At 41.4% G+C, this 14,024-nt stretch overlaps 1 protein-coding gene across 1 annotated transcript in view; it reads right to left on the reverse strand.

The window, feature by feature from the left end:
• Positions 1–5,014: 5,014 nt before the first annotated feature.
• Positions 5,015–14,024, reverse strand: part of Herpud2 (HERPUD family member 2) — a 41,817-nt gene continuing 32,807 nt past the window's right edge. The window contains exons 5-8 of the mRNA XM_021206283.2: positions 10,379–10,501; positions 6,866–7,189; positions 6,074–6,188; positions 5,015–5,627 (exon numbers count right to left, since the gene is read on the reverse strand). Coding sequence (XP_021061942.1) covers positions 5,466–5,627; positions 6,074–6,188; positions 6,866–7,189; positions 10,379–10,501 — 724 coding nt within the window. The 3' untranslated portion in view covers positions 5,015–5,465. The remainder of the gene's footprint in view (positions 5,628–6,073; positions 6,189–6,865; positions 7,190–10,378; positions 10,502–14,024) is intronic.

The following is a 14,024-nucleotide window of genomic DNA, read 5'->3' on the forward strand; positions in this document are numbered from 1 at the left end:
GGGTGCCCTCCTCTTCATCTCGCACCTTTGAGTCACCTGTACAAGGATCAACTCTATTCTCTCTATATTTTATGTTTATTTATATATTTATAGAATATAAAATATTCTATAATTGTGTAAAAGTAAAATTTTATAATTTTATGTTACTTCCCAGTTTGAAACAATTTTAAAATTTATGATACATTATAAACAGCACTGAAAAAATTCCCTGTATACCACTTACCCATCTTTTCAATATGCTAATATTGAAGATAGAGACAGTACAATAATCAAAACCATGGCATGACCGTTGAAGTATTACTATTAGCTAAGCTACAGGCTATATCCAATTGCTGATAGTTGTCCCACAAACATCTTCCCTCTGAAGTCCTTGGTATACCTAGTCACCCTGGCTCCTTAGAGCCCCTAGTCCCTCATTGGCAAGGCAGTTTCCCAGCCTTCCTCTCATGACCTCTGAGAAGTGTAATAAACCATGGCAACCCCCAGGGTGGCTTCATTCCAAGTACCCCTGCAGTCAGTGCCTAGGGTGTCTGGAAGAACTGGGTTTTCTTGCAGGAAGAACTGCAATCACTAGAGTAGAGAGAGGAGCAGGCCTGCACCACTCCCTACTTGCACCCCTACCACCCCTGGCTTACAGATAAAGGAAGGTTTTTAATCGCTTGTCTCTTTGAACGCCTTCCACGGTGAGGAGCTTCTGGTTACCTAGACATCCTGCCTCATTCACAAAATCTGCTGGGAGCGTGGATGCCTAACTCGACTCATCAGGGCTGGTTAGGACCAGGAGTAACTAAAAGCAATGGTCTCCAACCTTCCCTGGAGGTGTACATCAAGACCACATTATCAAGGTCCAAAGTGTCTCCTCTTCCGTGCTTGTTCTTCCTAAGGTGAGGTAGCATCCTCCCGACCAGGCTCCCCTAGAGCCTCAGAAAAACAGTCAACTGCTCAGACAGGGCGGTACTACACCACCACCTAGTGTTCAAAGTAACACAGTGCAGCCATCTACCCCTGTGGTTCTGCCCATCACTGGGAGTAACAGGTTCACAATCTTCAAGAAGCATTACACAAAGATTTGGCAAGTTTGCTCTAATTTTCCAGTGTGACAAACCAGATTTACCAGGTAAAGACTCTGGAGTCTGACAATTCCTCCTCCCCTTTAAGCAAGCTTTGTTCGGTTACTGACCATTCCTAATACTTCTTTTCCCTACAAATACGAAAGTGCTGCATCCATACCAGGTCCCACTAAACATCCCCTACACCAGGGGTTCTCAAACTGTGAGACTCCACAGGGGTGGCATAGCAAATATCCTGCATATCAGCTGTCTCTATTACAATTTATAGCAGTAGCAATATTACAGTTATGAAGTAGCAACAAAATAATTGTATGGTTGGGGTCACCACAACATGAGCAACTGCATAAAAGGTCACAGCATAAAGAGGACTGAGACATGAGAAACGCTGTTCTGTACCTTCTTCTAAACCAAAAACCTTCTCTATCACCCCTGAAATGATCAGAGGAGAGTTTATGAAAGGCTCCTGAACTCTCTTTTAAAATTTTTTTTATTATTATTTTCTTTATTTACATTTAAAATGCTATCCCGAAAGTTCCCTAATACCCCCCCACCCCTGCTCCCCTACCCACCCACTCCCACTACTTGGCCCAGGCCTTCCCTTGTGCTGGGTCATATAAAGTTTGCAAGACCAAGGGGCCTCTCTTCCCAATGTTGCACCTATAGAGTTGCAGCCCCTTTCAGNTCCTTGGGTACTTTCTCTAGCTCCTCCACTGGGGACCTGTGTTCCATCCAATAGCTGGCTGTGAGCATCCACTTTGGTGTTTGCCAGGCACTGGCATAGCCTCACAAGAGGCCGCTATATCAGGTTACCTTTAGCAGAATCTTGCTGGCATGTGCATTAGTATCTAGGTTTGGTGGCTGATGGTGGGATGGATTCCCGGATGGGGTAGTCTCTGGATAGTCCATCCTTTCATCTTAAGGCTCCTGAACTCTTACGTTTGTTTCTAATAAGTCGTCTAAAATTTCTACTCACCCCTAACATCAGCAAGTGCCAGTCATTCTCCTCAGCTCAGGAGTGCCCTGGATCATGGGAATAAATGTCTACTATTGACTTTTCTTGTTTTCACAACAGAAGCCTTGGTGCAAAACAACCTCATCCCAATTCGCTCCAGAGCTAATTGTTTGTAAGAACGGACTGCAAATGTTAGTAAGAGTGCATGGTACAAAGCAGAACAGAACGCTACGATGCACTACTCACACGGTCTGGGGCCAGTTATTGTGGTGTTCTCATTCTGAGAAACAGAAGTAAAAGTTACAGCCTTGAGTTGTTCTGAAAACATTTTAAAATGACGGCGTACAGTTAGCATGCAGCAGGCGTCCTGGTTAGTTTTATAAACTGGATACAAGCTAGTTATTTGAGAAATCTCAACTCAGAATCCCCAGTCAGACTACCTGTAGGCAAGTCTGTAGGGTATTTTCTTGATTAGTGATTTATGTTGGAGCACCTAGCTAATGGTAGGCAGCGCCACCCCTGAGCAAAGTGGTCCTGGGTAATAAAAGAAAGCAAGCTAAGGGAGCCATGACAAGCAAGCCTGTAGGCAAGAATCCTTCATGCTCTCTGCTTTAGCTCCTGCCTCTAGGTTCCAGCCTTGAGTTCCTGCCCTGATTTCCATTCAAGGTGGACTGTTAAGTGTTACGATGAAATAAATCCTTTCCTCCCCAAGTCGCTTTTGGTCATGGTGGTTATCACAGGACAGCAGGAATATGGCATGCTTTAAAGTATCTAGCTACTTATTTTTATTACTATGTGACTAGGCAAGATGGCCCCAACCAGCCTTTTGGTGCTTCTTCCATGGGAACGGTGACTGGTGAAGGCCAAGTGTGTTCATGGTTTTCCCACTTGCCTCTTCTGTAGCCTTGGGTCACTTGGAGAGACTTGCGGGGCTGTACAAGCTCCAGGAACAGTGTGTGCAGGCAGTGGTCTGCTCACTTTGCAGAGCAGGTCAGTCAGGGGAAGAGTCCAAATTCAGCAGTAGAACTGGAAAGTGTTGACAAGATGACTTCCAGACTGGTCCCCAAGCCTGGGACCTCCAGGATGTACCCATTAAGTGTAGAATAAGGGCAGCCCCAAACTCGGGGCTGGCTATAGGAAGAGACAAACCTTCAGTAAGGATGAAGCCTCACTGTGCTGGGCAAGCCTTCTGCTTCCTAAGAGTCACGGCCTGGAACGAAGCCCCCAAGAGCTCGGCAACAGGAGCCCTGAGTGATGACTCTGTGCTCTTTAAGAGGATGATTCTCAGCAGGCTCCACGGGGGCCTTTAAGAAGAGGCTTGCACTGTTCTGTAACAGGAAGCACTGTCAAGAATTCCTGTTTTGTATAAATGTTTCCGAATGTTTAAATATCAGAACATCCACAGTGTAATGAATGTGTGAGAATGAGGCACAGTAAATATGCTTTGTGCCCACCACACAGGCAGGACCGTCCATCAGTGGAGATGAGCCAGCTAGCCACACTGCCTTCCCAGACAGGTTGCTAGTAAAGAACTCACTTCCCAGAGCCTGGCCCAGTTCTGTAGCTCCAGTGCCAGCATTCCAGATTCACCAAGACACCAGGCTGCCTCACCACAGATTACTAAAATGTGAGGTGGAAATCAAGTCTTATCTATGAGGTAAAAAACTAAACATTCATTTAAAAAAATAAAATAAAAAATAAACCTGCCACCGGACTACACAACTGTGGCTCCAAAATTGGTCTCCATCCCACTACCGTGATATGTCTAATTTCAGTAGTGATGAAAGAGAGACTAATTGGTATACTGGGCTGTGGAGTCACATGACGGAGCATGTCTTCCCTCTCCAGCCCTTGAATCACCCCTTTCTTTGCCCACACATTAACAGAATCTTTCACTGGAGAAAACCTAATCCTGTCTGTCAAATGTAAGAAACAGACCAAGTCCCTGGGAAGCATTTAGAAAACATTATCCTAGCTGTCACTAGTCACCACTTGGCCTTCAGAGCAGTCTCTCTGCTTCTGTATATCCTCTTTTGCTGTTTGAAAGCAATCTTAAGTACCACAGCTGTTTGGAACCATACAGGTCCCTCCAAAACATGGCTGACACCTGACTAATTTTTTTTTTTTTTTTTGGTTGTTAGCTTGTTTTGTTCTTACCAGACTTACTGAAAGTAAGGCTGGCATAAGGAAATAGAGATGATAGTTAAAACAAAATAGAGATGACAGTTAAAAATGAGATGATAGTTAAAAAATAGAGATGATAGTTAAAAATAGGAACACATTTCCTATTTCTAGATCCCATAGCTGTTACCCTTTCTGGGCAAATCTGACCTCCTGAGGTTCTGCCTGGGCTGAGACACAGTCCTGCAGTGTCCCTATAACGACAGCACATCCACAAAAGTGTCCCCAAGATGCTGCCCCTCAGCAAATTCCACAAGGCTTCTTGCTAGCTTCCAACAGAAGGAAATAAACTTATCAAGAATTCCAATAGCTCTGCATTCTTCTGCCACTACTGTAGGCACTTGTGTAGGAGGCTCGGGGTTCAACACAGGAGCATGTCTGTCAGTGCCAGTTGGCCTGAAAATTAAGAGGTGCCCTTTGGAACGGAAGAAAGCCAAACTGACCTGAAAGAAACTAACCCTTTAAAAAAATTTAAATATACTTGTAAATTTTAAATATACTTTTGCAGGTAAACTAGTATCGAAGAGCTTGAATAAATATCCCATAAGGCTGTTTATCATAATTGATTTTTTATTTAAAAAATTACAGGGAGCAATTTCCAGCATATTTTATAAAAGTTCTGCCATATCAAACATTTTGTGTCACTTAATTCCAATGAAGAGCTGCCTTTTTTTTTTCCTTTAAGGTACTAATTCCAACTGATGGAACATGTGTCCTTAAAATAGAAAGTTTCCATCATTTATTCAAATGTCAAAATTAATATTTTTGAGAAGTTTATTGCTTTATAGGTGGGCAAGATGCTACTAGCACATTTTAGGTAAATAAACTTTATTAAAAACTATGAGGTCATTTCTGTTTAAAACTTTCAGGATAATTCACAGAAAATAGATATATTTATTCAAAGTACACATTGAAGGGCTGGCCATCTAGTTATGAACATTTAAAGGTGTAGCAGCTCTTTAAAGAAATAATACACAGTGGTTCTGCTTGGCGCACTACACATAATTGAAATGAATAAAGCTGGAAGACCATTACTGTTATGCTATGTTCTGTTAGGATCTTTAAACAAACAAACAAAGAAAAATCACAAGCTTAGTAGTCCATTTGTGCTTAAAATATTCATATGCATGAGAAGCTTAAAGAAAAGACCTCTGTACATGATCATCAAAAGAAAAGTTATACATTGTTTTTAAATTGCACTGTTATTTAAACCGCTTTCCTAAGGTCAACCCCTCCTTTGCAGCTGGCACAGTTTTTCAGGTCTAATTGGCAACTTGGGGAGGCCCCTCTGGTATTAGTGAAGTAAAAAAGGTGGTGATAAAAGACCAAGCTGAAGCCATTAACCCAGGCCTTTGAGCTGCACTGGCATCTTCACCTGCATCTTCTCCACTCTCATCTTCAAGTCCATCATCCATAAGGCGCTCCTTTCAAACAACATAAACATACTCCTGAGTAATCAGTACCACAAACACAAACCTCTAACAGCAGAGGGCTAATACTCTGTAGCATGAAGAAATCTGGGTGTGTCAGTCTAATGGCAGTTCCAGGATCATTAGTAATCTTTGTGAAGTCTAGCTTCAAAATTCTGCAGTGTGCAAATAACTGCCAATATAATACATTTTATCACAGGCATAATTTTCCTTCTAGATGATTTTTGGAAGCTAATCCTTCCTACTTATCCTAACATAAGCTATGATTGACTCCGTATTACATGTTAAGAACCTATCTGAATCTACCACAGTTTCTACACTAGCTTTTCTCTGTGTGCTTTCCACGGGTATGTATGGAGCATCCAAGGCCTGTCATTTCTGTCTCATGTAGGGCTGAGGACTGTCTACCTTTAAAATCTACACAAACATCCATAACCTACCATTTCTTCAAGTTCTAGATTGTTTGCATTATGCCCGTCATTGTTAGCGTCCACATTGTTAGGAGGCTGTTGCTGACCGCCTTCTTGCCTGAATGGAAACCATCCGGCTTGGTGTCTGTTCAGTAAAATAAAAAGAAGAGAAGCCATAGTCACTTGTATTTGTAACACAATAATGTCCCTCAAGAAAAAAAACTATCAGAGCTATGATAAATGATAAAAACAAATATCTTCCCTCAAGCCAGGGAATTTCTCAAGGTAATAACAGCAAAACAAAACCCAATTCAAATCTAAAAGCTTATCATGGACATACCTGGCTCAGTCTGACACTTTAAATCACAAAATCTTTTGGAGCTTTTTTTTATTTTAAATGAAATATGGCCAGGTATATTTCTTTTCCCCTTACAGAGAAGGCAAGGCCAGGGGAAGAAATAAAACAATCTACTTATAAAAAAAGAGTGATCTACATTTGTTAGACTTACTATTGATAAATACAACTTAAAAGAACATCCTTATGAGAGCACTTATCATATATTTGAGTTCTAAATAACTGGTTGTCTGTGAATCATAGAATTAAAAATTTATATAAAATATGATAAACAAAATCGCTGCTTATAAATATTCTTACACAATACCTCCTGTCCTTGCTTTTGGGTAGCATCAATATGCCAGATACATGAAGGCCAGGATTAAAACTCCTTCATTCAGCATTTCTATGACTACATTATGACAGAGTCTGTGGTCAACAGTTTCAAAATTAAGAGAAATCACAAACAGTTAATATCTGTCACTCACAAATAAACCAGCAGCATGGCTCCCATTACCATGATAAACCGACTGAAAGAAGAATAGAAGTATACGATGCTGAGGAGGACGGCAGCTCGGGAGAACGTGTACACCCAGTCCAGCCAGTCGCGGTTCAAGTCTTCTTCATTCAGCACTGGGCCACCCTGTGCATTCATTTGAACATTCTCATTCATGGGCCCATTTTCTTGGGCCACTAGGTTGGGAGCTGGTGGAGGCTCTTCTCCAGGAACATGTGCCAAATTTAGAGGTGATGATGCAGCACGTTGGGCTGAGCCGGCACTTGATGTGGCCTGAGCTGAAACTGCAGCTTGACTGAAACAGTCATCAAAATATTTAAAAAAAGAAAAAAGAAAGAAACAAAAACCCTTTACCATACTTTCTATTTTTAAATGTCTTGGGTATTATAACTTGTAGATACGTAATCTCCAGTACCGCACTCTTGCTCTGTGTTTCTGAGAAAGCAGTTTCCAGTGGAATAGTGAGTGTGACTAGCGAAGGCCTTCTCTCAGCCTGGCTATCTACGACCACACAGAGAGGAGGAAGAAATAACCAAATATTCTGGTTAAAACGCTTCCAAGCCAAAATTAATCTTTCAGTTCATTTTATTATTCTACATGGGATAATACCTCAGAGCTGTCAAATTCCTCTCAGGCCACACTTTGGGATACTTGTCTAAATATGGATTTAAACGTTAAATAAATCTTAGGAGAAAAAAAAAAATCATTCCTTAACCTCCATCCTGGTTTTTGGGCAATTCCATTTGAGGATCAATGGTTCCTGTCACCTTAGAAAGACTTGTGTCCTGAAAGATGCTGATAATGTGACTCGTGTAAGTCAAAACAGGATTAGCAAGATGGCAACCAGAGTGCAATCCCTGGGACTCACATGAAGGAAAGAAACAATCACACACGCTGCCTTCTGCTTCTACATATGGGACACAGTATACATGCGTGTGCGTGACACAACAATAAATAAGTAAATAAATAAATAAATAGATAGATATAAATAAATAAATAAAATGTAATTTTAAGAAATTATGCAGTTTAGCTGGTATAGTGAAAGCCCAGGGCTCTGTCCCTAGCACCACATAGAACTGGGCATGGTAGCATGCGTGAGCCTACAGTCCCTCCACTGGGGAGCCAGAAGCAGTATAAGCAACTGTTGGAGGCCATGTTTGCCTAAAAAGTCATTCTGAGGCCAACCTTGGCTACAAACAACCTTGTCTCACAAAGAAAAATAATATTTCCCCAGAAAAATAATAACATGGATTTGCTTTAAATTATAACCAAAGAGGAGAAGTTAATAGAATAAGATTGGCACGGTTTTGTAATACTGAGGCTGAAACACAGGTACACAGGGATTCTTTACTTATTTTGTATTGTGTATTTTGTTTAACTACTAAGTATTTTTAAATGCTTAAACTGTTAATAAAGTTAGTCAAGGTTCCTAGGGAAAATTAAGGAAATTATATTCTCTATGCTATAAATTACAATTTAAACCAATGTGCTAAGGAGGACCTTGTTTCTAAATAAGCCTGTTTCTAAAACATTTATCTTGTGACTACTCTGATACATGGGTAAGCTACTTTAAAGGTAAGAAGCTGAGATTCAAAAGTGGAATGATGCACACATAGTAATTTGATTCAACAGTAAGCTACAGTGAAGTCTTACTCATCTTACATGGTTTGCATGGAGGTCACAAACAAGCAAAAGGTGTAAAACAGTGCGAAACACAAAGTCATCACTAAACGATAGCTGACCATGACAACATAAAAAGTACAAATAGCCTCCCTGAAGCCAGTGTTTATGAAGGTAGTAAGCTTTGTGCGTGCGTGTGTGTATGTATGTGTGTGTGTGTGTGTGTGTGTGTATGTGTCCTTCAGGCTGGAGGAAAGAAAGTCAGTAGACATTTGGAGGGAATAAAAGCCTGATTCAGTAGTTGTAAGAAAGTTACGTGAAGTAAGATATAGTTGTGGTATGAGATTTAAAAAAAAATGGCAGTTAGTGTGAAGTAAAACAGATTTAAAATGAAAAGGATCTGGCTGAAATTTTGGAAACAGTATTCAAAGAAAGAACAGAAGCTCAGTTATATCATTTGTGTAAGATATTTGGTTCATGGATAACAGAAGCCAGACTCTACATGGTTAAGGCCAAGAGCTTTCCTGACAAGTACCAGGGGAAGTTTCACTGACAAAGAAGTCAGAAGGAAAGGCACTTAAAGATCAAGAGACCATAGGAGTGTGAGTTCATTTCTGGGTCTTCAATTCTATTCCATTGATCTACCTGTCTGTCGCTGTACCAGTACCATGAAGTTTTTAATCACAATTGCTCTGTAGTACAGCTGCCTCGTGTGAGGCTATGCCAGTGCCTGGCAAACATGGAAGTGGATGCTCACAGTCATCTATTGGATGGAACATAGGGCCCCCAATGAAGGAGCTAGAGAATGTACCCAAGGAGCTGAAGGGGGCTGCAACCCTATAGGTGGAACAACAATATGAACTAACCAGTACCCCCAGAGCTCATGTCTCTAGCTGCATATGTAGCAGAAGATGGCCTAGTCGGCCATCACTGGGAAGAGAGGCCCCTTGGTCTTGCAAACTTTATATGCCCCAGTAAAGGGGAAGGCCAGGGCCAAGAAGTAGGAGTGGGTAGGTAGGGGAGCAGGGTGGGGACTTTCAGGATAGCATTTGAAATGTAAATAAAGAAAACATCTAATAAAAAATTGAAAAAAAAAAAAAAAGCACTTAAAGAATGAAGGAGCCAAAGCTTAGGTGTTCTGACCTTAGAGCAAAAGCCACTACCCTACAGGAACGGAGCAGCAACACAAGAAGCACAGAAGGGAAAGGACTAACAACTGCAGCGATGGAAGAATGGCATCTAAGAGCACTCCCAGAGTCCTGGGTGTCAACGGGCACACAGCAGGCAGGAAGGTCAGGCTCTGTCCACCTGAGCAAGAAATGTTGCTGTTCAAAGGAAGGGGTGGGGGTGATGAGAGAGATAGGAGGACACACAGACAGAAGAAGATACAGAACAGCAGCTGGTCAGCGAGGCATGGTATGCAGGATGAGGGTGAATGGAGAACAAAGCAGTCATGCCTCAGAGATGAGATGCCTACTTCCTCTGTCCACAGTCAAACATGAGTGTGACGACCATATGTGTCACACTGAGCCCTATATTTCCTATGGCCTCTTTCCCTTTGACTTTTTGTCTCCATGTGGATCTGCAGCCTGTCAGGGAAAACTCTTTGTATCATTTTTTTTTTTAAGTATCTGACTACTGCTCAATGATATCAGGGGCATGAAGAAGGGAATTTGAGCAGGCCTGGCTGACGTGAAACAGAGGGGAATGCTTTGTCCATTCACCAATTAGAGTAGGTGTCTCCTGAGTTTATAAATTCCTTCTTGGTAACTTTGAAGTAACCAAGTGATAACAAGAAGAACAATCCAGACCAACTTAGCTAAGGTAAGAGAGGACATAAGACAGTGAACTCAGACATACTTACTATTGCATATAATACTGATGAGCGTACATCTGCTGCCACCACAGCATCTGCAGTGGGCTGAGCGCAGGGTACACTGGGAACCCAGGGGGCACACCTTGCCCAGGAAACTGGTGATCAACATTTCTGTAATAAAGAATAAATGAAGCCTTTTAATGTGTAAGAAAAAAAGAACATTTTTCTGAACTGATTTGTGAACTGTAAGTCAATCACTGATAGTATTTTTAAATCTTACTGAAAACATATTGATTTTCAATATTCTTCAAATAACACAATACATTTTACCTAAGTTGGCCCTGGGCCCAAGTATATATAGAGAAAATAAGTCATCCACAAAAATATGTAGCAAGCATGAGCAAAGTCAAGAATACTTTGATTTTTAAGTACATTCCCTTTAATAATCAAAACTATCAAGCAAATTTCATGACATATTATTTTGAGGGATAGTCATAGCCAAGTAATAAAATTTTATTAAAAATACAGCAGCCAAATAATTTAAACTAGTATAAACATTCAAATACAAACACTTCAAATATAAACTGCCCTTTAAAGAGCCAAGAGTGAAGACCATACTTCTTTTTTTTTTTTTTTAATTTATTTATTTATTATATGTAAGTACACTGTAGCTGTCTTCAGACACTCCAGAAGAGGGCGTCAGATCTTGTTACGGATGGTTATGAGCCACCATGTGGTTGCTGGGATTTGAACTCTGGACCTTCGGAAGAGCAGTCGGGTGCTCTTACCCACTGAGCCATCTCACCAGCCCGAAGACCATACTTCTAAATATGGTTTCAAAATAAGTTAAAATTCTATTAATTTAACAAAACTTGTGAAAAGTCACCATTAACTTCCTTATGCTTCTGCTTCCCTAACTCTGAAATGGAATCCTCCTTAAAATGTTGTCACTCTGTATTCAATAAACACTAGTTTTGTGATTTAAATGTAAAATGTCCCAGGCAGGAGAGATGGATCACTGGTTAAGAACACTGACTGCTCTTCGAGAAGTCCTGAGTTCAAATCCCAGCAACCACATAGTAGCTCACAACCATCTGTAATGAGATTTGATGCACTCTTCTGAGGTGTCTGAAGACAGCTACAGTGTACTTACATATAATAAAAAAAAAATAAATCTTTTAAAAAAAGTGTCCCAGGCATGCTCATGAACACTTGGTCCCCAGCTGGTGGCGCTGGTTTAGGAAGTTTTGGAACCCTTAGAAGATGCAACCTTGCTGGAGAAAGTAAGACAAGGGGAAAGTGTCCTTCCTAGGCCAGCCCCACTTCAGGTGCTTCTGATCCACTGTGACCAGCTACCTCACACTTCTGCAACTGTGTCTTCCCTGCCTCCAACTGTGAGCCAAATTAAACCCTTCCTCTCTTACGCTGCCTGTCAAATATTTGATCATTGCAAAGAAGAAAGTTATAGTTAACCAGCTCTGCTTTTGTTCCCCAGACCTTAAAAAAGACTGTAACTCTAAAATATGTAATTTAAGACTTAGCAATAAAAATGCTATTCTGCTATACTCATAGATCAATGTCTTCTGTAACCGTCTTCAGAGGCTACAGTCAATAGAAGCAAAACAGATCCACAACAAACTGCAGAGAGTGAGAGACCTCGGAACACAGTCCTACGTGGGATTCTTCCTCCATCAAACGCTACCCTCAGAGCTCAGGGAACTTAGGAGGAGGAGAGAGAGACTGTAAGAGCCAGTGGTGATAGAGGAGAGCAAGGGAACAAGCCCTTCCTGACCCGCCAGGACTGACACACATAGGAACTCATCAAGACAAGGAGCTAACCCAAATGGGCTCCCACGCTGGGAAGGAGAGATCATAAGCTCCACTAACTCAAAATCTATCTTCTTCAACTGATAACCACTCACAAATGAAAAACGGGTCTGTTCCAATCAAGTCTTACTAGATAGTCAAACAACACTTAAGCCAGACCAGAGGTGGAGAGCCCAAACCAAACAAACTCAACGATATTTGTGGAGGTTCCTTGTTTCATAATGATTTGTCTGGCCACCAGTTCTAATTTTTTTCCCTTTCTTTCCTTCTTTCTTTTTCCTTATAAGTCTTTGCCTATAAATTACAGTTTCTATAGGATTTGTGTGTGTGTGTGTGTGTGTGTGTGTGTGTGTGTGTGTGTGTGTGTGTGAATATGTGAGTCTCTACATCTCCATTGTATTTCTTGTGCTTTTTCTTTGTTTTTTTGTTTTTTGTTTTTCTCCTGGTAGTTTTATTTGCTTCATCTTATTCCAGTTTGTCTGCTGCTGCTGCTGCTGCTATTGTTGCTATCATTTGCATGTCTGTTTGTCTTCTGAGGACAGAGAGTAAGGAAGGTGTGTAGACTAGGGGCAGCAGGGAGTAGAAAAGGACCTGGGAAGAGTTGAAGGAGGAGAAATTCTGAGTGTATGAAATAAAAAAAATCTATTTTCAATTAAAAAAAAATACTTAAGAGATATTTGTACAAACCAAAACAACTATGGGGAACATACACCAGTAAGCAGCACTTGTGAATGTGTTAACTCTTATTTTCTTTTGTTTGTGCATGTGTCTATATGCATATTTGTTAATATAGCATGCACAGATGTACATGTTTGTGTGTGATGGGGAGGGAGTGGGACTATGGAGAGGTCAAAGGTCAGTGTTGGGTGCCTTCCCCTGTTGCTCATCATCTCCCGTTTTCTGTAAGAGGGTCTTCCACTGAGCCTGGAACTGACCAATTCACCTAGAGTGGTCCACAGCCTGTCCAGGGATCTACTTATCTCTACCACCCCCTTGGCCAGCCCCACTCCCAGACCTAGGCATATAGACGTGTAGCACTAGCTTTTACGTGGGTACAGGGGATCTGTTCCAATTTTCTCAGCTCTGAAAACTATAGACTTTTAAAAGGGAAACTTTTTCCTTCCCTTTATCTTAGAGAGAAAAATCCAGTCTTGTCATTCTGAAGTTGACACAATAGAGATGTCTGAGGTTGTATTTCTTATTAATAGCAGGAATTCAGGCAGCTCTATTTCCAGGTAGATACTCTCGACAGGTAGAATACTAATAAAGTTGAAAATATGTCCCTCAACAGTTTAGCTTCCCCAAAATGTCCTAAATTAGGTCTCTACAATCAACAATTCCTTTTTTGGGCCGTGGTGGCACATGCTTTTAGTCCCAGTACTAGGCAAGTAGAGGCAGGCAGATTTCTGTTAGTTCAAGGCCAGCCTGGCTACAGAGTGAGCTCTAGGACAGCAAGGGCTATACCAAGAAACCTTGTCTCAAAAAAAACAAAAAATGACAGACAGAGAGAGACAGAGAGACAGACAGGGAGGGAGGGAGGGAGGGAGGGAGGGAGGAAAGAAAGCAGGGAGACAGACAGACAGAGAGTGACAGAGACAGAGACAGGGAGGGAAGGAAAGAGAGACAAAGATACAGAGACAGACAGAGACAGAAAAAGGGAGAGAGAGTCAGGGATGGAAGGAGAGAAAGACAGGGAAAGAGACATAGAGACAGAAGCAGAGATACAGAGAGATAGAGAGAGACAGACAGAGACAAAGAGAAGGAGAGAGAGATAGGGAGGGGGAGGGAGGGAAACAGAAAGAGACAGAGACAGAGATACAGAGAGGGAGAGAGAGGGAGACAGAGAGAGAGAGAGAGGGGGGGGAGG

This window comes from Mus pahari, chromosome 10, assembly GCF_900095145.1.
Source record: "Mus pahari chromosome 10, PAHARI_EIJ_v1.1, whole genome shotgun sequence".
Lineage (NCBI taxonomy): Eukaryota > Metazoa > Chordata > Mammalia > Rodentia > Muridae > Mus > Mus pahari.